General features: G+C 41.4%; 1 protein-coding gene across 1 annotated transcript in view; it reads left to right on the top strand.

Moving 5' to 3' along the window:
- TRMT61A (tRNA methyltransferase 61A) overlaps positions 1-20061 on the top strand; it is a 44746-nt gene extending 24685 nt beyond the window's left edge. Inside the window, exon 4 of the mRNA XM_063440507.1 lies at positions 19466-20061. Within this exon, the coding sequence (XP_063296577.1) occupies positions 19466-19785 (320 nt within the window). The 3' untranslated portion in view covers positions 19786-20061. The remainder of the gene's footprint in view (positions 1-19465) is intronic.
- The last annotated feature ends 7371 nt before the right edge of the window (positions 20062-27432 follow it).

Below are 27432 nucleotides of genomic sequence, written 5' to 3'. Positions count from 1 at the left end.
AGTGATCCGAACACAAAACTGCAGGGGCCTTAACACCCCGGAGAAAAGATCACACCTTCTTCGCAACTTCAAGCAGCAACATGTATCAGTTGCACTCCTACAGGAAACGCACCTCAGACCAGAAACTAACAAGCTGCTACGGGACAACTACTACCAAACAAACTTTTATAGCAATAACCCATCTTCCCGCAAAGCAGGGACGGCGATATTATTGGCATCCCACTTACATTTCACCCTCATGGAAGATGGAAGACGCGGGAAGTAGATTTCTCTTCATCAAAGGAGAGAGAGCGCGGAAAATGTACACGTTCGCTACGGCCTGCGCTCCAAACAGTGGACAAGCCAGCTTCCTTAGGAGAACAATGGCAAAGCTATCCAGATTCACGGACGGATCCCTTCTATTTGGAGGGGACCTCAACGTACCCCTGGACCCTCGAAAAGATACCACCACGGGAAGCAGCAGCGTTCCAGACGCCACGATTAAAACCATACGTAAAGTTCTTAGAGACATAAGGCTGGTAGACACCTGGAGAGCGCTACAGCCAGAGGGAAGGGACTACACCTACTACTCCACGCTACATCACAGGTACACCAGGATTGACTATATATTTGTGCAACAAGAGGGGCTCACATACCTCCAGAGTGCTGACATCCTCACCACGACGTGGTCGGACCACAGCGCGGTGCAGGTGTGTATGACATCGCCATTGTTCAGACCGACAAGAACCTCGTGGAGGCTAAATGACTCCCTGCTGATAGATGTGGCAATACTGGCACAGGTGACGGAACACCTTAATACATACTTTAATGAAAATGTCACAGAAGGAGTATCAGACATGACGGTATGGGAAGCTCATAAAAGCGTCATCAGAGGCCACCTCATCAGAATAGCCACCCAAAGAAAGAAAGAAACTAGCCACCAGATCATAGATCTCACACAGAAGATCAGCGACCTGGAATTAACCCACAAACGCGACCAACAGGAGCAGACCTACAGAGACCACCAGAAGACAACTGGCAGAGCTCCTTGAACGCAAACACGCCAGAACAATACTGCGATCGCGGGAATTTTTCTACAGGCACGCTAATAAAGTGGGCAAACTCCTCGCACGGATGATGGATAGATACCAATACACACAGTCCTGAACAATACGGGAGCCCAACCATTAAGGGACATTTCGGGTGAAGCAACACCCACGCTAATGCACCAATTACACCGAGATGGATACATACCAATACACACAGTCCTGAACAATACGGGAGCCCAACCATTAAGGGACATTTCGGGTGAAGCAACACCCACGCTAATGCACCAATTACACTACATCCAACTTAAGCACTACTATCACAACCTACCACACAGAAGCAAGATACACAGAGAACTAACATGGTACGAAAACCTATGCACACAGACACCAGAGTTGGAGGGTAGGGTCTCTGCATTATATCAAAATTTACTGACGTCAAACCGTACTGCCAACAACTTATACAAAAGACAATGGGAGGACTGGACGGAGGAGACCTTCACAGACGACCAATGAGGGAAGATACTAACCCTACAACACAAAAGTGCCTCCAGCTCCCACTACCAGGAAGTAAATTATAAGCTCTTGACACACTGGTACCGTACACCGTCCCTGATCAACCGATACAACCCGACAATACCAAACACCTGCTGGAGATGCGGGGAGAAACCCGGCACCTTAAGACACATCTGGTGGGACTGTAATAAAACCTTTCTGGGAGACCATCCACCGGGAAATCAAGCCGATACTAGACGAACCCACACACCTGACGATGGCAGCGGCCCTTCTACATAATACAGAACGACCAATACCCCCCTACAGGAGGTCGATACTGAGGCACCTGCTAAACGCTGTCAAGTCCCTGATCCCACTGCACTAGAAACGGGAAAACCCACCCACGATAGAAGAATGGACACGCAGAGTAGAAGACATCAGGACGGCAGAGGCGAAAATAGCAGATTCCCAAGGGAGACGCGACGAACATGTGGAGAGGTGGACATCCTGGATACTATACAGCACTTAAGTAGAGATGGAAGACGAGATGCACTGTGACGGGGGGTGGGACGTGTGTCGGGGGGGGCGGGCCCGGGCGCACCGAGGGAGATGGCAGACTCAACCCCCAGCTCTCCCCACCCTACCACAACCCCTCCCGACCTCCCTATATAACCCCAGGGCAAACACCAAAAAAGAGCTTCATCACACACAACCGCGATGAAGGTTGAAACCGCAGGGAGTCCACCTGACGGACCTGAAAGCGGAATAGGAGTAAAGAGCAAGCGGAAACCAACCCCCTAAAAATCTGGGAAAAACAGATAAACACGCAAGGGGATATATAGAAAGAAACAACAGGCGTAGACATCACACGCAGAGAGAATGACAGAGACACAATAAAGTTGCAAACACCCACAAACACGTACAAACCTACACGCAGGGACATGAACGCAACAGACAAAACCAGACAAGATAACACACGCAGGAAATGCAAAAACAGCTCAAAACTATGAGGCGGACGACGAGTAGAATAGGGACATTACCTCACGTCACGACACCGCCCACGCACAATAACAAACTGCCAGACACCCATAGACGATAGCTGATCAGACTAACAGCTAAGAAGAACACAGGGAGACGGAGGTGGGGAGATACACACCAGACCGCAATAGAGCAATTAATCAGGGGAATACCAGACCCCAAAGATAAGAGGCCACCGGACACGCGCATATAGTCACGCAGACCCTACATAGCAACAGAAGAAACACACGTCACAGATAGCAAAAAGGGAAGGTTGCAAAGCATGGGCACGAGAGAACACAGACCACACAAGACAGGAGGCCCGCAAGCCAAATCACAGCAATAAAAACCATGGAGCCTGCGTGCTCGCACAGATACATATGGTATGCGGAAACTACGAAAGAGACCTGCGAGTCTCCATGCACACAATATGATCCCCATGCAGAACTCTTCTTGTGATACAACAATAAATAAACCTAAAAGGGAAAAATTGGTGTGCCTGCGTGCACACACAAAAGCATAAGGTGCATGGTATATATTATAGAGACCTGCGAGTCTCCATACACGCTGTCTGATCCTCATGCATAAGTCTTTGTATACTACAACAACCATTCAATAAAAAATCTTATTTACAAAAAAAACCAACATATTTCAAGACTATGAATTAAAAAGTAATACTTGCACACACTTGGTGTTTAACAAAATACTACTATTCCCAAATAAAAAAAAAAAAAAAAACAATTGGGATTCCTTATTCGTTGGTCATTGTGATAGCCTGTGATTGGACGATTGCGGCCTGAGCGGACTACCCCAGTTTCTCATATATGTGAAAGAGATGTAAAGCATACCACAAGCCTCAAAGTTTATTCCAGTTAACTTTCTTTAAAAGTAAATAAATGAGAGAATTTTTTCTGCAAACCTTTTCCATCACACACGTTTATTTGTTGTTCTGATATATATATAATATGTAAATCTACAAAGGCCCAACTCTTCACTTGGCCAAGTTTTCTAGAGCCTTCAAAATTACAGCATCCAAGGAGAGGCACATTCGGAAGAATTTGCATTAAACTTTCTTACTAATCCTCGAAGTGCCCCTCTCCTTGGATGATCTATAATGTATATATTTATATGTGTGTTATGTGATGTGGTCCATAACCGTCCTTTAAGTGTTGCCCCATCTATTGATCTCTTTATTATGGGTGACATTTCTGTAATTACCGTATTTTCATTTTGGAATCCGGTGAATGAGTAAAAAGTTGAGGATTCGTGCTTTGCGGGCCTGAATCAGTACACAAACTGCTCTTACATTCCTTCCTTCCACTCAGCCCTTCCTAAAGCATTCTACGTCCATTCCTCCAGGAATGATTTAGGCATCCCGACCCACAAACCAGCTCACATCATTTGGGAAAAACGTTTCTGGTTTGGGTGTGGTTTATGCCTGGCATTTGGATAAAGTGATTTAAAGCTGACGTTCTGCTCCCGTAGAGAGCCTTCATTATGAGAGATTTTACATGTCTGACAGCACCTTCTTGTTCCTGCAGTTATAATGGGGTTCTGCTGGGCACAGTTAACACTCCGTGCTGGGGGACGGACAAAAGTTAGATCTTTACTTGTTGTATAAGCCCCTAAGGCTGGCAACGCATTATGGGAGTTGTAGTTTAGAATATCTCTGGCTGTACCAGGCAGTGAGCCTCGTACTGCATTCTGAATCTGGACTCCTGCCCAACATTCCGCACTCCTGAGAATCTTCTTTTTATGCTTGCGTGGAGTTGTATTTGTGTAAACAATTTGTGTGCTGCTCGGAATTCCTCTCCTGTCAGTCATTGTAGCTGGCGGAGTTCCCCAGCTGAGTTATTCTCAAATTCCTAAACATTCAGTATTTATAGTTGGCTTTCAGATGTTTCATTGCAGGAGACCTCAATCCTGAACTTCCTGTGATTGTGTCAGGGTAACGTGGGATGGTGAGAGGTCCTCTTTCTTCTTTTGATGGTATCCCAAGCCTGGCCCCTGGTTGCATTGAGATCATTGGAGTTTTGTAGTCGAGCAGCAAAGGACGAAATGTAATCCCTCTAGGACACATTAGGAAAAAGTTAGATGATAAAAAAAAATAGCTATCTGTTTTTTCCACCAAAGTTTTTTAAGTTGTTTAAAGGGACACTATAGTCACCTGAACAACTTTAGCTTAATGAAGCAGTTTTGGTGTATAGAACATGCCCCTGCAGCCTTACTGCTCAATCCTCTGCCATTTAGGAGTTAAATCCCTCTATTTATGAACCCTAGTCACACCTCCCTGCATGTGACTTGCACAGCCTTCCATAAACACTTCCTGTAAAGAGAGCCCTATTTAGGCTTTCTTTATTTCAAGTTCTGTTTAATTAAGATTTTCTTACCCCCTGCTATGTTAATAGCTTGCTAGACCCTGCAAGAGCCTCCTGTATGTGATTAAAGTTCAATTTAGAGATTGAGATACAATTATTTAAGGTAAATTACATCTGTTGGAAAGTGAAACCAGTTTTTTTTTCCATGCAGGCTCTGTCAATCATAGCCAGGGGAGGTGTGGCTAGGGCTGCATAAACAGAAACAAAGTGATTTAACTCCTAAATGACAGTGAATTGAGCAGTGAAATTGCAGGGGAATGATCTATACACTAAAACTGCTTTATTTAGCTAAAGTAATTTAGGTGACTATAGTGTTTCTTTAAGCATATTTTCGGCGTCTGCTTAGTAATGTCACTGTATATGTACCTTAAAAAAATATATATATATTATTTTAACTTTACATATTTAGAAAGTTTTTTAACCCGAAGCAAACATTGGAATTTCCCTGCTGAGTGACTGAAGCCGTACAATTGTTTTGCGAGATTACGTATTTTACATACACATCTTCAGTCAGTGACTGACATTGGCTTTTGTTGTATCACCTGTTTCCTAATCCTGAGATTTGAGCATAATTTGTCTTCTCAACAAAGAGTATTTTATTAAATTGAAAATACTTATAAAAATTATTCCTATTTTTGAATGAATATAATGATTATGCATTAAAAAATAATGTGAAAAATTATGCTTCGCAGGCTGAAATGCCTTCTCAAGAGGAACAGACTCTTAACCCAAAAATTGTACACAGCAGGTTAATTCACTGTTTATTTGGCTAACGGCAGAACCGCAGCTCTGCTATCTCTCTCCTGGGAGTAGTAAGAGTTTGGTCCAAGTTGTCTGTGCAGCGTGCAGACACCCCGTGCAAAACTTAGCCAAAATTAACACCATCAACCCAGAGCTGACATTCCTGACTGCCGGACATCCCGAAGGGGGGCAGGCTTAGAACTGCATCTTCTTTTACAAATATTCTTAGCTCTAAGTGATTCTCAACGCCTTGCTGTTCACAATCATCTCTGAAAATATGACCCTTTGCAAATATAAATGCCCCTTTAATTAAATTCTATATGTATTTTTCAGTAGGCAAATAGGAAGTATTTCTCTTTACGTGCCTCATCCAGGACTGAATTCTTTTATTTTACTTTTTTAAAATGCATTATCTTATAAATCATTAGAACGGAGGCCACTTCTTGCCTGGTGTCCTTTTAATGATCGGTTATTTGCATAGATTAGGTCTTGTTTTATTATGAGACGATTTATATGGGGATCACAATATGACTTATGATTTATGTTTGCCAGAAGGGCATGCATCATATTGGAAAAAATGACCAGAGGAAAAAGGTTAGAAAGTGGACAAAGCGTGCATTGCCTGAGACTCGTCTGTTATTGGCACTGTTAGATTCCTGTTACATGGTCCCCAGTAATGCTGGATAATATAATCTATAAACTGTCCCTCCCAGCATAAAATTACAGCAGATTCTCTGAAAGCTGCCTCGGCAAGTCTGTGCTCCCAAAGGAGCGCTCAACGTGACAGTCATAGTTTTTTCTCAGTTTCACTCTGCAAGGTCGCCAAATTATGTTTTTTAAAAGGACAGAGCTGTAGAATGTAAAATATAGAGTGAATGCAGCGGCCTTTATGTATTTGGGTATGAGCTTTCCACGATTAAATGAACACTCCAACATTAAAGATAAATAACACTGCTCCTCCTGGTTTTTAGATTTAGAACGTCCCTGCATCCCACTTTTCCCACACTAAGAACATTGAGGTTGGTGATCTCTGGTCCAATAGCGATGCTTCACATAATGCCGCAACTGCTACTATCCAGCATTTAAAGGGACACTATAGTCACCTGAACAACTTTAGCTTAATGAAGCAGTTTTGGTGTATAGAACATGCCCCTGCAGCCTCACTGCTCAATCCTCTGCCATTTAGGAGTTAAATCCCTTTGTTTATGAACCCTAGTCACACCTCCCTGCATGTGACTTGCACAGCCTTCCATAAACACTTCCTGTAAAGAGAGCCCTATTTAGGCTTTCTTTATTGCAAGTTCTGTTTAATTAAGATTTTCCTATCCCCTGCTATGTTAATAGCTTGCTAGACCCTGCAAGAGCCTCCTGTATGTGATTAAAGTTCAATTTAGAGATTGAGATACAATTATTTAAGGTAAATTACATCTGTTTGAAAGTAAATCCAGTTTTTTTTTTCATGCAGACTCTGTCAATCATAGCCAGGGGAGGTGTGGCTAGGGCTGCATAAACAGAAACAAAGTGATTTAACTCCTAAATGACAGTGAATTGAGCAGTGAAATTGCAGGGGAATGATCTATACACTAAAACTGCTTTATTTAGCTAAAGTAATTTAGGTGACTATAGTGTTCCTTTAATATTTTTCACAGAGAAGATTTAAACCCACTGCTTCTCTGTGAGTAACACTGGCTTTGGTTTCGAACGACTATTAAAAGCAATCCGAATGCCAGTCAGGAAGGTACAACTAATGGGATTTATAAACGTGGTGAATTCACTTCAAATCAGCACTTTTATAAAATAAGACAAATGGAACCTGCAGTTAATCCCTACACATCCGCAAGCTGAAATACTTTAGGGAACGGAGTGTTCTTTTGCTAAAACAGCAATGTGACACTAGAGCTTAATCGTTAAATGTAAAAATCGCATTAACTTTTTAATGTAAACATTGTAACAAAACGGCAATGTTTTACATTAAAATTCTGAGACCCTTCATTGAGATAGTGATTGGGTGACTTTATTGGTCGGCATCCTAGGAAACATTAGCCAATATCTGGGGTGCCAAAATGAGTCTTCACTGGTCTTAGCGTTGGTACAGTACTTGATTAAAGGGGCGGTCTGTGTTATAAACACTACAATGAACAGAGGTGACTATGGTGCTTAATCTGTAGATGTTGACTGCCCTGATTTTTTTTTTAACCTCTTTTTTGAGCAATTTGTAACAATCTGGTGCTCTTCAGACACGTTCAGGATTTTGGAAGTCCACTACTACGTTAGCCAAGCCACAGCAGAGGGGTCGAGGCAGCTTAAAGTGCTGGCAGAGATCTATTTTTGAGACCTGTTTTTTGTTAATCTATTAAAAATCTGTTCTTGCACAGACAAGAGTACGCTGATCTCTCTAAAACGAAGCAGTAATGCCAAGGTAGTAAATATCGTTGGGAACGGTTATACTTTTACCTTCTGCTTCTTGCTAGAGTACCACCGTTCTCCGAGGGTCCATAGGTGTCACTCAATATGATAACATTCGCCTTCTGGTTCTACCTTGTTGTCTCTCCCTTTCTGATGTGATGGACCCTGGGACACCTTCCTATGCAGAACAATCTTCCTTAATAATGCCAACCCAATCACAGCCAGGACACTGACAACAGTGGACATCCTTTACTCCCCTTACAAGAGAGAGAACATATTACTGGGAGTGTCGCTCTTTGATAGTGTAGCTACTGAACTGTCTGTAGGTGTGTGTTCCCTTCTCTCCTCTGTATTCTCAATCCTGGCTTAGACCTCTCTGTGAGGACTGATACAGTTGTGGAAAGAGACCAAAGCTTAATGTGGGGGTTGTGGAGCAAAGAGCCTGTCCCTGCAGCCTTAGCTTTGTAAATCTTACCTATTCTGAAAAAAAGGCAGTGTTTACTCTAGTGGAAGTCACATGGACCGCCACTAGAGGGATTTCCTGTGTGAGGTCCCACAGATTTTGCAGGACCGACATTTAGCGTCTCTACACTCTGCATGGAGACATTGCTCCCAATAGCAATGTATTGATTCACTGCATCTCTATGAGGAGATGCTGATTTGCACATCACGGCATTTGCCACGTCTTCCCACTAGCCTCCCAATGCTTGACTATGGGTAAGCACTGGATTGGCTGAGATCTTCAGGATTGATAATCTTAACCAGCAGAGGCAGGACGGTGGCAGCAAAACTGACATGCTGGGGGAATAAAAATAAGTTACATTTTAATTTTTTTTAAATGGATACTCTGACTGTAGGAATACATGTTTGTATTCCTTTAAATTAAAATCTATACATTTGCTTACACCCAGCTAACGTGTATAGATGACGTGATACTCTTTAATTAAACCCAAGTTGTGTGTGGTGCTATAGTCGCTGTACTGCCTATGGTGCTTGGAGTACACAGTTAGGTGTATATCTCAATTATTCTTTTTAAACCTAATGTCAGATCGTTTCCTCTTTATTGCTGTTGGTAAATCAACAAACCGTTACCTCTTACAATTAATTTGCAATTTCTTATTCCAGCTATTGGAAAACATAAAGGTATGATGTTTTACATGTTCATCTCACCTTGCCCTCCCCAGATATAGCCATCATCCTACTTGGCGTTAGGGTACAAGTTGAGGTTTTAAAGAGCAGAATGTTACTATATATTATTATACATACACTGACCAGCAGATTGCTATGCTAGTTTTTAGTCACTTTCAAAGACAATTTCCGAGAATCTAAAGGAGGAAGGAAAGAAAAGCTCTGTAAAAACATTCAACCCTTTAAAAAAAAGCAAAACAAACCCATGCATTAAATATAACAGGAGTTCCCCTCCTGGGGCCGTTTGTTATCTTAAAGGGACACTATAGTCCCTAGAGCCACTATAGCTTAACGCAGTGGTTCTGGTGTCTATAGCTTGTCTCTGCAGCCATATCTGCCTTTTGAGAGAAAACGCAGTGTTTACATTGTTGGCTAGTTACACCTCCAGTGGCAGTCACTCAGACTGCCACAAGAGGTGCTTCCTGTGTCAGTGCTGCATAGCGTGCAGCACTGGCGTTCAGTGTCTCCACGCAGTTTCTTACAGGATGATCTCAGACATGACGCCATGTGGGGCGTGCCAAAGCGAGACCATTGTGGTGGGGGAGAAAATGTAAGGAAAATCACCTTCAATCTTTGGAGAGAGGGGAGCCAGTGACCTAATGCTGCATTCCAGCTCTAAAGTGAGTGTTCATTTAAACTCGTCTGAGCAGGGCTTTCCTCACTTTTTGTAGCTGTACACAAACATAATGCAATTCAGTTAATTTTATATATTCCTGCAGAATTTATTTCATAGCTGTACATGACATGCATTCCCTATTTCAGATTGTTAAAAAAAATAGATATATTAATTCTAAGCAGCATAATACACTCTGTGTGGAGGTTATGTGGTCAAGTGTATCTCTGGCTATATACAAGTTTTATAACCTATTAGGAGCGAATTGACTTAAACCGGGGCTCTCCCCCAACACCCAGGACCACCCCTTCTCACCAGTATGAATGATGCAGAATTAACACTTCCTTGTTGTCAGTCATAATTGTATCCAACTTGGATGGCTATGATAGGCTGCAAGTGCTTTAGGCGGGACTTGAGTGAGATAACAGAGTGTTGCAGAGGTATTTATGATGGTTTGGAGAGGATACAGCTGCTAGACAGGCAGTACAGTCATTGCTAGGGGTGGCTATTGGGGCTGAAGTTTTGCATGTGGAGTTCTTTAGCCCCAGGTCTATACAGTTGGTGGAGCAGGCAGGAGAATATTAGTGTGTTTTTTTGTTTTTTTTTAATGTTTTTTATTTATTTAGAATTTTATATCAGGCAACTACTTCTCAAAGCACCCGCGTATTACAAAAATAAATATCAGCAGTACAAGGCTCCTTCAGGATACATTAGGGGTGGGGCAGGTACCCCCAGGTGTCAGTTAGGAGGGACTGCTTGGGGAATTACATTTCTGCACATCCCTCTACTCCTAAGTTAGCGTCGTGGGATTGCATTGAATAGCTATGCTGGTGTCCAGCTAGGCTTTCATTGAGATCCTGGTAAGTGGAACATAGATCGGTGGGGAAATGTCATGATAATCTCCAGTTTTCTGTTAGTGAAGGGGTCATCAAGTGTTCTTTTAAGATCCCAGGGGTTTCCGTATTGCACATGTTCTATCTCAGGCAGTAAGGAGTATCTGGAAACCTCCTTCATTTATCAATATAGCATTGCTTGTCCAGTCACAGACTAACTGGCAGGGGGGAGTCCTGTAGGCCACAAGGCCTTTTCTGCGGCTGTAGGTCACAAACCCAAACAAACCACACGTGGAGCTTGCAGCCACAGCCGTCACTGCCAAGCAGAGCTGTGACATCACAACGTTAGATTTTGGAATGTCCTTGGGGAAGCTGAAATGGCAGGAAATAACTAAACGTTTAATGACTTGATTGATTCTATTTTTTTTAGATTTAGTTTCTTTCATTAATGTTTAATATCTTAATGCTTTGAGTTGCAGAGTCGTACAAACTGTCCTTTCCCCTCCCCTTTCTATGATAACTTTATATCTTTATTCTATACATATTAATATTGTATGTCATGTTTGTGTGTATGTAAGGTGTTCCTTTATATATTTTTTTCCATTGTTACAAGGAGTAGATTCCGCTATCCAATCAGTTGCATCGTTTCACCTCTATTCTGCCTGTTAAATGACAGGGCTCTTTTTTTGTGTCCGCTTTATGGCGTCTGACCTTTTTTGCTAGAGGAGAGGTAATGCTGGGAATTCCTTATCAAACACCGTAACTAGTCACAGTGGGCAGGATAGATGGGGAATAAAATGCGTCTGGCTTTGTAATTCTCTCCCCGGTTCTCACCAAATGTCAGATTAATGTAGTTGCTGTTGCACCTGCTCTCCATGCGCGCCTGGAACATTCTTTTGTGTCCTGAGTTGTACTGTTTAAAGCTTTAATGGAAATATTTAATTCCAATATCTTTTATGTTTTATATCCACTGAAAACGTATCTCAGAACTTAGTTTGTGCTGGACTCGATCGCCCTCTATGTGCAAATCTTTATGGGTAGAATAAGATACTATGCTGAAAGGACTCCAGATTTATGATCTCCATGTAGCAAACTGCACTAATTACAATGACCTTGCCGGCTGTTCATATCTCTTATTAAAAGCTATGATAACTTCTAATAGTCACTTAGGAGAAGCATGACGTACACACTATACAAGATCTTGTATGGTTCAGTTTGAAAATGGTGCTTTCCACATGACATCACATCCTAAGTGGGAGGGATTTGAAATGTAGCTGCTGCAGTTTTTAGCAAATCACTACTAAGTTACTGAATAAGCCGATTCGAACTCAGAAATTTGCCCTCATTCAATAGATTATTACAGGTATAGGTCCTGGGCTCTCTGCTGTTTTTCTGACCCCCTGTTTAGCGTCTCGTTTGAAGTTAATAAAGTGATTTCTATGTTTGTACTGGAGGCTGCAGTGCGGTTATTTGTATCAATACGCTCTTATTCAACCTTAATCTTTCTCAATTCAATGGTAGCCAGAGACGCCGTTCTTCTGGAGACCGCACCACTTTCGTTATTAGACCTAGTGTATGACACTGTTGATAAAATTTTGAGCAGTGGATATAGAGCCCCCCTTTTTTGTGTGCTAATTTATATAGATTAAATGCAGAGACAAAAGATTAACCTCCTCAGTAAGAGGACATCCCTATCGAAACCCACACATCTATCTGCTTTGGGCACGGTGTATGATGTGTCCGCTAATGTTTAAATGCTGGTGTTGTACTTGTAACTTCACCGTAGGGGTGATAATTTTCCCCAGGGTACCTCTGCCTTCCGTCACAAGCCTGACCTCATGTCATGTCCCCCATGCTGTGAAAATGATTGGGTTTTTGGCACAGCTGCTGCTGCTGATGTTTTCAAATTCTGTCCGCGCACATGAGGCCCCTAGGGATGTGCTCGCTGACAGCCATGTTGCATTCTATGGAGTTTGAGATGACTCTGTTACTGAGAGCCACAGTTGAAAGATATCAGACATTTAGTTTGGTATGGGCAGGATGATGCACACGGGAGTTGCCTCGTTCTTCAAACCTCCAGCAGCCTACAATGCAATCTGTGTCTTGCTGCCTCCAGCATGCTAAATATAAAGCTTGGAGCCCCTTAGTGGTTTAATTCACAGCGTTTTACAGATGAAGATAGAACTTTCAGGTCTTCTTGAACCTGGACGCAAAATCGGAATGAATTGTAACTCTTTAGCTGCCTCAGTACGATGGTCTGTGGATACACCACAATATCACATCATCTCCGAGAGAGGGGAACATGATACAAAGTTACTTTAGTTATCAGCAGCTCTCTGGACTGCCTAGGAAACGTCTATTTAAGGAACACTATAGCGTTAGGAATACAAATATGTATTCCGCGGCGAATAAATGGTTAATTCAACATTTATTTGCTTACCTTAATCCAGCGCTGGGCTTCCTCGGCACTGGTGACCTCTCCTCCTCCATCGACGTCAGTTTCCGAGTGGAGCCGAATGTGCATGCGCGGCCAGAGGTGCGCGCGAACATTCAAAACTGCCCATAGGAAAGCATTACTCAATGCTTTCCTATGGGGATCTATTTTGACGCTGGACTCCATGATGATGTCCAGTGTCAAATAAGTTTGATTTCAGGGAGACAGCCACTAGAGGCTGGATTAACCCTGCTGTGTAAACATAGCAGTTTCTCTGAAACTGCTATGTTTGCAGCTGCAGAGCTAGGACTAGGGGGACCTGGCACCCAGACCACTTCATTGAGCTGAAGTGGTCTGGGTGCCTATAGTGGTCCTTTAACCCCTTAAGGACCAAACTTCTGGAATAAAAGTGAATCGTGACATGTCACACATGTCATGTGTCCTTAAGGGGTTAAACAAAACACAACACTTAGATTTGTTGAGTTCAAAGATCTTTTTTTTTTCCAAACAAAAGCAAGAGTGACACTTAATATGTTTGCCCTTGGGAAGCTCTGTGTATTGCCACACAATTAATGCTCCAGTTTTTGTGAAATAAATACTGTTCATGGCTTTCAAATTAAATATATATTGCTATGTAATAGAGAGGATTTTTTTCCCATCACAAAATTTTGTGTCTTTACTTAGCCCCAGGTTTTACTTATTCATTAGGGCCATTGTATCTGTTACAGATGTCGATGGAAAAAAAACAAGGAGACTCCAACATCCGTCATAGCTGATCTTGCGCATACGTAGAGGTGCTGTAGACACCTGTGCTGCGTTCAACAAGTTGTTGACTCTGAAAAGTTATAACAAACTGCTTTAACCTCCGTCATTTGCCACATTTTGCCAAAAACTCGGTCTTGTACGTGATAGTAAATAACATCCTTTTCTGAGATTTACAGAAACATTCTATCTTTATGAAAAGCGCCAGAGTTCTAATTAAAGGGATACTATCACTTCGATAGAAATTCCCACTGTAAGACAGAGCAGTGTGTGTTTTGACATGTGCATTTTTTTTTAAATAGATCTCACAAACACAGGATAAACAGAATATAAAAAATCCTGGAAATTGACCGTGCTTCTTTAAGTTCTCTTGCACGCTATTATTTTAACCCATTTGGGCGGTAAAGCACTTTTTTTTAGCTTTTTATTTGAGCAGATATCCAAGTGATACCTCTGATCTCCCAATATAGTAACCATTGACCTCTAATAATATCCGAAAAGCTGCCTCGTGGGTGGCCGACGTAAAACGAATACACAGACGGTCTCCCATACAATGGTTGGCAAGGTAAAACGCGTGCAATTTTTGGTGTTTTGATGCTATCTTGTCACATGTTTCCTGTTTATGGAATTGGAAGTAGCCTGCCAAAAGTCGCATGGTTACTGTAACTATGCGCGATCAGTCCTATCATTTCATACCATTCTAGAATTCTCCTTATCACTAATAGTCGGCTCCAAAAAAAAAAAAAAAAGAGGGGTGGGGGGGGGTGGATGCTGTGTCAGTAAATGTTTCAATAGAATTGTTCAGTTAAAGGGCACCCATCAATGTCATGACGCAGTCATTTCTTCTCCTCTGGAATTTATAACATTGAATAAAACATTAAAAATCCCCCATAACCTTATTAACCCGATATGTTCTGTTTTCTTTTAAAGTTCTATAAAATATTTAGCAAATTACATAATAATGCAATTCAGATAAGGCAAACATTTTATCCGAAGAGGATTTATTCTCCTTTTCTCTGAATGCTTTTTCGGTGCTGACTGCCGGGTCCGAACGACCGAGATTGGAGCAGTGATTGAAAGGGAGATTAGATGGAGGGGTAGTGCTAGCTCATTGGCTGAAACCATCAGCTGATCACTCTCAGCCAATGAACTAAGACCTGCAACGCTGGACATCGCACAAACCGAGCGCTACTAACTCTCTGGCTGATGTAGTGGAGGCAGGGAGAGGTTCCTGGGTGATACCTGGTAAGAAGTCTAACTGTTCTAAAACAGTTTGAATACTTACATTTAGGGGGGCACCGGTGCACTACAGGAGGCTCCTGCAGGGTCTAGCAAGCTGTTTACAGAGCAGGAGATAAGAAACTCTAACTTAAACAGAATTTGCAATAAAGGAAGTTTAAACATTAGATCTCTCTGTACATGAAGTGTTTATGAAGTCTGTGTAAGTCACATGCAGGGAGGTGTGGCTAGGGCTGTATAAACAAAGTGATTTAACTCCTAAATGGCAGACAATTGAGCAGTGAGGCTGCAGGTGCTTATAGTGTCACTAAGTTTTTGTTTTTTGGTGCCTATAGTGTCCCTTTAATGTAGATTTTTTTTTTAATTTTAATTATTAGTCATGTTCGCTTTTTAAATGCTTTGATCTATATGTATGCTGTGGGCTGTGTACACGTCCGTGAATTTTAATGTTAATGAAAGTGTCATCCAGAATGCTTAACAGTAAGGGCTTGGTGGTGTTATGAGAGGCAAGATCTGGACGCAAACCACAGCAGCTGCCGTATGTTTTGTCTATATTATATTGACAATATAGAAATACACTTCCTGTACATATACTTGTATTTTACAGGTTCGTTCAAAAAAAAGGGAGAATCTATAGTGAATTTCAAATTTAAGGCCAAAGTTGCCGAACTGAAAGTATCTGATTTATATCATTTTTCCAGCTCGACTATTTTTGCCTTGAATTTTAAATTCACTTTGAATTCTCACGTTAGTGGATAGCCCTGTTAGCATATTGTAATTAGTTGAAACTGTATGTTCTCTAAAGTGCCATCATTGCTCGATTGCATGGCTGGTTCCGTGTAAAAAGCAATTAGACAAAACCACATCAAAGAGCCAGTTTAATGCAGTCTGTACAAACTTACATTTTACCGAAATACAAAGGAAATTCTTGGCCTAACACGCAATCCCAGCATTCTCCCTACACGTGCTGGATACTGATAGACCGAGAGGAAGTTCCCAGAGCCCCACTGCCATTCTCAGACATGCAATAAATCGGTCAATAATTAATGATAGAGGATGCTCGGTGTGGAACTATAATTGCTCCATTCCTTTTCCTGCTCATGGACTTTATTATTAATTCTGAAGATGAGACATATAATTCCTTCTTCCCGTTTTCATGTTGTAACCTCTTCCAGAGACCCACCATGTTACACCCCACAGACCTCACGTCCTCATCAGCCAAAGTCCCGATTAATACGTTCTGGCTGACTGGGGCACTCCAGATATCTGTGAACTGCATTTCCCACAATGCTCTGCCAATATTTAGTGCCCACACATCTGGTGTGCCAAGGATAGCCAACACCTCTTCCTTCCTTGAAATCGAATACTAGTGATAACTCCTTGTGTCCTGTTTTTTTTACAACCATCAAACCTACGTGGAGCTAAAACTATTCCCTATTTAAAACTCCTATTCCTTCATGTACCCTTGTACACTGTTCTTTCAAGCCATTCCCATGCAGTGCTTACATGGGGCCTATTCACTAAGCTGTGAATTGTGCAGAACAGACAATTAAAGTGCACATTTTAGACCAATACTCCTAAACTTGAAACATGTGAGTTGCCATTTTGACTAAAAACTAAAAATGTAATTTCTTTGCAATTCCTATTTTAATAAATAAACCCACTATCTCTATGCATCTGAATTCTTCACTTACACTCTATTTTAACAAAAATCCACACATTCCAGCTTTTTTTTTACTGATAATATCCCATAGGCAAGGCCTCCAGGTTATAATTCTTCGATTTTTATATATTTACATACTCATAAAGCCTATTTAATTCATCCTTGTAAATATTCCCAGGATAAGTGTATTATTTTTACCACTATGGATGGGTCACTTTGAAACACATCCTTTCCCCGTGGAACATGTTAAGTGTTCCAGTTTAGCCCTCCGCAACGCTGCATGACGCATGACTTCCATTCTAAGCGGCAGCTATAATTAGAGCAATTGCCAGAGTGAATGAGGACGGAGGCCATGCTTACCTCCACAGCCTCCCCTAGTGGCAGGCCATATATCCCTGTCTGTGATCACATTTGTACACTGTGGGTGATGTCATGCACAGGGGTTATAAATATAAACTTCTTTGGTTGTGTGCCTCCTCAAATATTGAAAGAAATCGTGTTCTTTCAATCAATGGCGGATTTCTTTTAATATTTACTATGACGCTCAGACTTCCACCATAACTCCCAACAGCAGGGCATTACCATTGAATGACCATGGGCTGTCATTGGTTAAAAGCATCCTTATAATTACCATTAGTATTATATATAGAACTCATGAGGACGTCCAACGTCTTACAAAACCCCACAGGAAAACATTTAGTGAATGCTTTCATATGGCCTAATGCGTGCGAGGTTCCCAGATAGTGCTAATGTCAGAAGATTAGGGGACGTATCCAGCATCAAGAGACTTCGGCACTGGAATTGGGTAAGGGTTTAAAGTTGTTTTTTTATTGATTTTTTTTAAACCTTTTTATAACCTTTTTTTTTTTAATACAGTGGTGAATTCCCAACACTATATTGTTTGTTTATTTATAAAAGTGTTCATGTCTATTGAAATCTGCCCTTTTTGTAAAATGGGGGGGGGGGGGGGGGAGGACACACTCTTGACGCATAATGCTTTTCAGCAAGCTAAAGTGCTTTAGGGGTCTGAAGTGTCCCCTTAATATAGTCTGGACTGCAACGATAACAGCTTGGGTCCTTATGGTGATATCGCTTAAGTGCTATAGATCAATCAGTGCTCCTGTAGGGATCATTAGACTTGATAAAAAAAAATATGGAGGCAGTTAGAAACTTTCCCCACTTGTGAAACATACATATCTCTGTTAAAAAATAAAGATCATACGGAATGATTGATTCTTTCAGCTAGTGACAATCCACATGCAAATTGGTTAGAATTCGTTGTAGGAAAACATTTGCCTTTGGTGACATTATGGAGAGTGAGGTAACAGCGTGTTAAAGCTCCCTTACAAAATCTGTACAGATAGTTTGATGCTCTAATTGCTGTTTGTGTAACAGTCCTTTGAATTAATTGTGTGATTGTATCACTGGGTGAGTTCGCGTGGACCATCTTTATATCTTCAGTTACCCAGAGTAAGTCTTTTACTTACTTGCAGCCATCTTTGTAGAGGGGCATCATGGGAAATTGCGATCCAGAATCCCATAGCATGCCCGTTTTTTTCTAGGGCCATAGTCCTGTTTTATGTGGTCTCTTTATAGCTGGGCAGTGGCTCCTTAAAGGGTTAAGTCCGTTTTATCATGGAGGATACCAGATCATGCGCAATTCCGCTTCATCTTCGGTGCAATCCTTCCCATCCTCTGCAGACAAAGGGTTCATTCTGTGCTGGAATTTAAATGACTTAGAATTTCCTACACATCTCATAGTAGGGTTAAAGGTCCTCCTGGGATCTTCCTTAGTTAACACTGGAAGCAGAGCTGTGCGGTTTGTCTTCCCAGCACAAACAATGCTTTAATTTTATTTCTCTTTTTTTTTTTTTTTTCCTGGTTTGGCGGGAAGGGTGGGTGATCCATGTACTTTACATATTTGTTGATTTTTTTTTTATTTTCTTAATGAATTTGCATGTGACTGTCTTAGTGCTGAGCGTGTGGGCAGCTAACATGACGTACAATCATTTACAAAGCTCCTGTTAGTTTGGAACTTTGCAAGCAAATTATAATGTAAGCTGCCCACATCTCTGTTTTGGACCTCCGTTACTACAGCAACTGTAAGTTTAAGAGCTCACTCACTGCTGGAACATAACCATCAAATCGTGGCTGCTCCCCACTACAACTCCCAGCATCCACAGCCGTTGCCAAGCACTAGATCAGGGTTGAGTGAATTGGCTTACAACCAATCATCATGGCAGGCCAAAAACAGACGGTGGATATTTGCCCATTTCTAATGAAATTCTTGAATCTTTCTGATTTGTAGTGATACACACAGCTGGCAAGCTTCTCCCCAAAGCTAAGCTATATCATTTTCATGTTTTAATTAAAAACTGTGCAGGTTGTACGTGGCATATAAACCAATGTTTAATTATTTCTTCATATGATTTGTTTTTCAATTTAGCTCCCTTGCTATGATAATATTTCTGCTGGCTTGCTGCTTTTTTTTATTGTCCTCTCCCCATCACTGCTTGTGGGATTTATTATTGTACTTGCGAACATTAAATCTTCAGGACATGTTGCAGCAAAGCTTGTGCAGGCTGTGAATTAGTGAGGCCGTGGTTCTCTTGTGCCGCACTGCAGTGTGGGAATGAAAGATTAATCTGACCCTCTTCTGTCTGTTTTGCAGGTGGGAGAATCTGTTCGTTTTCTCCTTGCATAGAGCAAGTCCAGAGAACCTGCCGATCCCTGGAGGAACACGGATTCACCGATATCAACACCTTAGAAATTCTCCTACGAGTGCATGACGTGCGGACTATTAGTATGCAAATTCCCGATCTCGGGAAACCTTTTGGGGACAGAGCGAGTCCAGCATCTGATGGCAACGAGGGGTCCAAACAGATGTTTGCCTCACAGCATCCATGTGAAACATTCAAAACTGGAGTTCCACCCAGAGAAACAGTGGGTCACACAGGGTACCTGACCTTCGCCACCAAGAATTTATTTTAGAATTTTCCCTGTAGACTGTACATCTCGCACAAGACAAACCCATATATAGCCACGCTTCACTCAAGAATGTATTTGTATAAACACCAGGCATACATAGAGCTGGACTGGGTTTGCGTTTTCCACCGATGCAAAATGACAAGTGTGCATGTTTATCTGTCAAAATGTGACAATAATAAAACTCTTTACCATCATGTCGTAGGTGATCAATAATGGATAAAAAGGGGATCCGCTTTTTGAAACGGTTACTGCATTTGTTGCAGCAGAAAAATTGCTTTTGGATGAATTATTTTAATTTTATATTTATATGGTACTGCGGCAATGAAATGGTTAAAAAGAAATAACATGACAAATTCATTAAATGCTGTTGCTTTTAGGCGGTTCTGTTTAAACTTTGTACTTAATCAGGTTTATTCACTAACGTTAGAATTGCAGGAAATTTTGAGTTCATTTCAAATAAGTAAGGTTAAATTAGTCGAACTGGAAAAATTCTCCCAGTCAGCCACGCGTTCAGTTCGGCTACTTTGGCCTTTCATTTGAAATTTACTTTGAATCCCTGCAATCCTCACTTCAGTGAATAACCCTGTAGATGTCCTTAAACTACGCTCATCCAGACTGGAGGCTGGCTGAGCGTTATGGGAAATGTCATTTACCTATATCTGGGCTGCCCTAGTTAACCATCGCTGGTCCAGGCTGTTTGTGACATATATGATGAGACCATCGATCGCCGTGTGCAGCAGTGATCTGTATTCTACTGCACTGCGTTCCTCGAACCCTCTGATCCCTAAACCTCCACTGATTTCTGGAGCTTGTAACTGAATGAACGTGCAGTCTCTCTGCCCCTGGCATGCTTCTTTCCCTTTTTTAGATGTTGAAGCCAGAGCTTGCTGAATGGCCACATATGGGAGCGTGTTCAGTAGGTGTTTGCCCTTATTAGTATATAGAGCAACCCAATGTGTGTCTGTCATAGTACGGAGTATCCCTGCTCCATTTCTAAGGGAACATTCAAACAGCTACTGGATGCATACTTGCAAAAACAGAATATTCAAGGATATAATCTTTCAATGTAGGGTAATAACTGCTTGATCCAAGGATAAATCTCATTACTATTCTGGGGTCAAGAAGGATTTTTTTTTCATATCTTGTTGCAAAATTGGAAGTTTTTTTTTTTTTTTTTGCCTTTTTTTGGATCAAAACAAATGTGAGGAAGGCTGAACTTGTAACTATGTAACAGAAAATCCTTCCTGTTTTCCTGTGCAGTTTAGAACTGTTAGACTGATCTGACACTAATGAGGAAAAAGTCAAATAATTTAGAAGTAACCAATTAAAGTAAGCTTGCCACTGCAAGAGTACAAGGCAATTCTATCCAGCATTGATAGTATTAAAGGGACACTATAGTCACCTAAATGACTTGAGCTAAATAAAGCAGTTTTAGTGTATAGATCAGGGGTAGGCAACCTACGGCACTAGTGCCATGCACGGCACTCAAGGTGTCTCTGCACGGCACTCAAGGCTGCTAGAGCCAAACAGGCTCTGGCCTGTTAGGAGTCCCAGTAAAACTTCAGATATCTGCTAATACGAAAAGGTGGTGAAGGACAATCCTCAATTTATGTATTGCAGCACGTAGAGGAAGTGATCTCGGATCTGTAGTAGAGCAGCCCGCAGCTGCTGTTGCAGCTCCTGTCCTTGACCTGTACCTGGCCAGCCTGGTACCCACTGGAACCCAGGGAAGCCACCCACACTGCTAGATATACACAGAAATGCACAATAACCCTCCCCCTCATACAAATAATACGAACAGCCCACACACATACACACAATCCTCACAAACGTAACCCACTAACAATCCACATACATGTACACAACCCCACATGCAGCCTCTCATATGCAATACACTACCAAACACACAATGTGACATATCCATCCACACACAATTTCACAAGCAGCCCACATTCATATGTATCATACACGATACTATAAACTACTAATGAACATATACAATATAATAGCTCCTATACGCACAAATACAACGATACAAAGCAATCACAGTAAAAATAACACAAGCAGAATACTGCAGCATGCACACCTCAATTTAAAAAAAATAGGACCGGCACGCTACGGGACATCACACTCCTATATCGGCACAGTGCTGCTAAAAGGTTGCCTACCCCTGGTATAGATCATTCCCCTGCAACTTCACTGCTCAATTCACTGTCATTTAGGAGTTAAATCACTTTGTTTCTGTTTATGCAGCCCTAGCCACACCTCCCCTGGCTATGATTGACAGAGCCTGCATGAAAAAAAAAACTGGTTTCACTTTCACACAAACAGATGTAATTTACCTTAAATAATTGTATCTCAATCTCTAAATTGAACTTTAATCACATACAGGAGGCTCTTGCAGGGTCTAGCAAGCTATTAACATAGCAGGGGATAAGAACATCTTAATTAAACAGAACTTGCAATAAAGAAAGCCTAAATAGGGCTCTCTTTACAGGAAGTATTTATGGAAGGCTGTGCAAGTCACATGCGGGGAGGTGTGACTAGGGTTCATAAACAAAGGGATTTAACTCCTAAATGGCAGAGGATTGAGCAGTGAGGCTGCAGGGGCATGTTCTATACACCAAAACTGCTTCCTTAAGCTAAAGTTGTTCAGGTGACTATAGTGTCCCTTTAATCTAGAGGTTTTAGAAATGGGGTACATCAGTCAGTTCTGTTTGGCACAGAAGTTTACAATAATTGCGGGTGCCATACTATAGAGCAGGGTAGGCAACATTCGGAACTCCAGGTGGACTACATCTCCCCTGGTGCTCTGCCAGCATTATGGGTCTAAGAGCATTATGGGAGGTGTAGTCCACAACATCTGGAGTGTTGATGGTTGCCTACCCCTGCTATAGAATATAGGACACAGTTAATTAAACCTCTGACAGTTTAACTGATTTTTCTCCAGAGTCCCAGAGAAACGGGACATGTTAAAAACGATTCACTAATCAGAACAGTCCCTGCAGGTTCGGGACAGTTGGCAGCTATGAGTCCGGAAAAAAATGTTAATTTACTAAAATGCCCACTCAATGACCTCACCGTAAATAAATGTGCAGATTGTTCCAACTTGTTTGTGTCACGACAGCTAGGCCACGTCATGTAACAGGCGTGGCTAAAGCACAATTTTCACTTTTTCCAGTTACGCTTTATGTCCTGCGTCCCTGACACAAACCGTGTTCAGCTGGCTGGGTCATTTGTGTTTCCTCTAACGTTTTGTATGCAAATAAAAGCTAAATTGCAGATGTGTGTGCAGCTGGATCTCACGCCAGCTGCCTCCTTACTAATCGATAGCGCAGACTGATGAGGTAATATGTTTAGTTGGCTTGCTGTGTTCTCAGCAGTAATGTCACCGAAATCTCTTATCTGCGGGTGATTCAACAGCGGATTCCTTTTGCAGAGGTTTAATTACCTTTGATATTTTCCACCATGAATATTGAACACTGTGAACAGGATTAATGTTCTGTGTTACGATTCGTAGGCAGCTGTCCAGCATAGAAACAGTTAAGAAAATGATCTTTATCTCAGCAATTCTGTCTGAATAGTAACACATGGTAGAGAGCCCCCCCTCCACCCCCGAATGATATATAATCTGTGACCGTGTAAGTGGGGGGTTACATATGGGGAGGCATAACTCCCAAGTGTCCCTGTTTAGGAGGGGCAGTCCCTATTTTGCCCACATCTTAGTATACCTCTTTTCTAGGAGCTCCGTATTATTCTTGTCTGAGTGTATAACAGAGCTCCACAGCAATAATACTCCCAGTAATGTGTCTGAGTGTATAACAGAGCTCCACAGCAATAATACTCCCCGTAATGTGTCTGTGTATAACAGAGCTCCACAGCATTAATACTCCCAGTAATGTGTGAGTGTATTACAGAGCTCCACAGCATTAATACTCCCAGTAATGTGTGTGTATAACAGAGCTCCACAGCAATAATACTCCCAGTAATGTGTCTGCGTGTATAACAGAGCTCCACAGCAATAATACTCCCAGTGATGTGTCTGAGTGTATAACAGAGCTCCACAGTAATAATACTCCCAGTAATGTGTCTGAATGTATAACAGAGCTCCACAGCAATAATACTCCCAGTAATATGTCTGAGTGTATAACAGAGCTCCCCAGCAATAATACTCCCAGTAATGTGACTGAGTGTATAACAGAGCTCCACAGCAATAATACTCCCAGTAATGTGTCTGGGTGTATAACAGAGCTCCACAGTAATAATACTCCCAGTAATGTGTCTTTAAACTACAATAAATGTGTTTAGAAATCCATCTGCGTTAATAAGACACATTGCTCTTCTTCTAAATTACATTTTATTTGCATAAAGTGTTAATTGCGTAAACTGGTAAGCCACCTAAAATCTCTCAGAGCAGCCCCGCCCCTGGCCGCACCCCCACTCACACCCCTAAAATTAAAGAGTCCCTCTTTGTCCATTTGAAATGTTGTGCGGTATTCACACAGGATGGTAAGAAGCAATCTTTGTGGATTCCAAGTCACGTACATTCTTGTGTTTTCGATTTCAGGAAATCTGTTCAAGACTGGGAGTTCCATTCTGTGCTGGAGACCACATGCAGCACATATTACATTTAAAGCGAAAGCAAGCAATTTTTATTTTCCTACTCTCATATCCCCGCGTATATAATGTGTTTCTGGACTGAAAAAAGTAATTAAATGTAAAAATCGACATTGATGTATTACCAGGACAGAACTAGTATGTGATTTCACTTGCTAAATCTTTAATATGCCTTCAAACAAAAAACAAGATACACACGGGGGAGGGGGGAAATCAGCACAAGTTAATAGGTTGTGTTCAATGTTTTATTAATTAATAGGGAGGTGACAATTCCCCTTTAACTGCTGAGATGTAGCCTACAGAATCCGACCACTACAACTCCCATGATGCTTTGCATGCCTTTAGAATGACAAAGCATCATGGATGCTGTAGTTTGAAAACATCTGGGGATCTACCTTTCGGGCACCCCTGCATTAGAGTGATGGTTGACTTACTCTCTGGAGAAATGCCTTGAAACCTCTTTTGGGATCCAGACTTGGTGTTTAGAAATATAGATTTTTTTTTTTTTTTTAAATCCAAACCACAGATTTATTTACGCCCCATCTCAGCTGTTTTCCGAACATCTGGATTATAGGAGTAGTTTTAGGTCGATGACGGGTAACTGATTTATTGCAGTAATTTAAAACCACATCTTTTTATACATATATATTTTTTTTCTTCTAAGACAGTGCTTGTAACTTAATAAAGCACTGGCAAATAATTTTCCATTTAAAATCCGATTATTTCCAAATAAAAGCACCCGTTAACTTTTTTCCCCGATTCACTTAAAGCACGGAGTACGTAAACGTAGAGCTTTTAAAATGTAACCTAGAATCGATAGGGAATACATTAAATAACAGCTGCCTGCGGATAGGAGCCTGCCGGAAAAAAATAGCTCTAATCTGGAAATCTGCAACAGGCTTCCTTTTATTAGCTGTTACCTAAAACACTGGCTTGATGTCTCCCTGTTACTATTAGCAGATAATTCCCCACCGTGGCTGCTAGCCTTCGTTAGAATAAAGTGTTAAAATTCATTGTGTTGCAGGCATCAATTTCTGACAGTCGAACTCCAAAAAACCCAGAACTGATGGAATCAGAAAAGATAAACAATTCAGAAGATTATCTGCTCCAGGCAATTCTCATGTGATATTCCGACTTTCTTATTTCTACTACTGGAGTCTTGTTGCTGGTTATTTCTAAATTTTTATAAAACCATAATAAATGCAAAGGATTTCATCTGTTGCTGAGTCAAATTTCCCATTATGGTAACATCTGCTATGTTTTGTTATGTGGACTGAATTGTGATGCTCTGTAAATGTTGTGATACATTGTTTTTTGGCTATCCGGGCGTGTAGACCGGTGATCACCATTCAGATGCATGCATGGTGTTAGTTGTGAGGTTTTAGCTAATTGTCTTAGTTGGGGTAGTCTGAAATCACCTATGCCCCAATTTGGGGTCACCAAATGACAGACAGCAGTCTTATTTTTCAAACAACATGTACCCTATGCTTCTCAGGCATAAACAGGGGAAAGTACATTATTTGTAGCATGATTTTTTTTTAAATGGTACAAACTACATATTTGAAGATTTTCTCAGATTGGGATATGTAGATGGTTCTACTTGTCACACTTTTTTAAATGGATATTCAGGGTCAAAGTCCTCGTGTAAACTTTTCAGAGACCATTTTTTAAATGTTTTATTTCTTCTTGGGGTGACACACACATGCACACATAACTTAATAACCTTTTATATGATCTTTCTGTGTATTTTGAATGAAGACTCTTATCTCCTATGCAGCAGCAGCTGCTCTCACTCACACTGGAAAAGTTAGAAAGCATAATTTTGTATTATGGAGAAACGCTATGGGTAGTCCTAGCCTGGACAAGCCTGCAAAATGAATTTACAATTTAGCCAACTTGCAAAGATGCCTTTTAGACGAGGTTGATTGCATATTATTCTAATGACCACACACAGCCTATTGTACCGCGCTACGGAATCTGATGGCGCTATATAAATAATAAAATAATATGTGCTGTTGTAACTACAAACATGCATAATATCTTTCACTAATTGTGCAAATTGTGTAAATCAGATCTTTTTTGCAGACATCCTCATGTGCAAGGTCAGTTTATCCCAACAATAGAGTCACCAGTGGGTCAGCATGCACAGGTGTATAAATCAGCACCCAATAAGCATACAATTGTTTACCGACTGTTTTACTGTGTAATACTATGTAATTCATTTCACAGAGACCAGTTATCAAGCTTATTTGTTTAGCTGGGTTTGGTGGCGTTGAGGTGAAAAATGAACACAGGCGTAGTACTGCAACGTGTGCAGGTCATGAGCTCAGTAGATGCAGACTGATTGGTTGTATGCAAGTAATTGTATCTGGAATATCTTCTTGCTAGTTCCCTATTTGTGCTCTCTGTACAGTTTAGCCTGGAGACATAAAAACACTGATTGATTCTATTTAAAAGGCAGTGTTGGCATGAGGTCTGTGATCCTCCTAACCCAATCTTTCTGTACAAACGACACATATTTTGAAATGCTGAATAGATTTGCACAATATTGAATGGGTCTGCTTTAGTGTTGTGTTTAGATTCTGTAGACTTAAGGCAACCCCTCCCAAATCATTGTGGATGGTTGCGGGGCTCAGGGAAAGGTGAGTTTGCTTACCCGAACCTGTCCCTTGCGGCTGCCGCCATCTTCATGCAGGTGGTCCTACACAGGTCCTGGCGGCTCTTAATCTTCCAGTAGTCCATGTCCGTGCTGTAGTCTAGTGCATATGCAAGACTACAACACTGAGATCTGTGGAGGCTTCTGGAAGAACACGGGATCTTACATAGACAATGACTTTTTCCCTACAGCTGTCACTAGTGGAAAATGACAAAACTTGACTTCAGTAGCTCCACTTTTTGTCAAGTTTTGCCAGGTGTAGGGAATATACTACGACAAAGTAGTCTATTCTGTGAAATTCCAACATAGTCAATGTGAGTACTTCATCAAGATTGAATTTTTTATAAAATACTCATTGGAAGGGGGTGACAGAACCG

Source organism: Pelobates fuscus, chromosome 13, assembly GCF_036172605.1.
Source record: "Pelobates fuscus isolate aPelFus1 chromosome 13, aPelFus1.pri, whole genome shotgun sequence".
Classification (NCBI taxonomy): domain Eukaryota; kingdom Metazoa; phylum Chordata; class Amphibia; order Anura; family Pelobatidae; genus Pelobates; species Pelobates fuscus.
The sequence above is the reverse complement of the archived record's forward strand: the minus strand, read 5'-3'. Positions and strand labels throughout refer to the sequence as shown.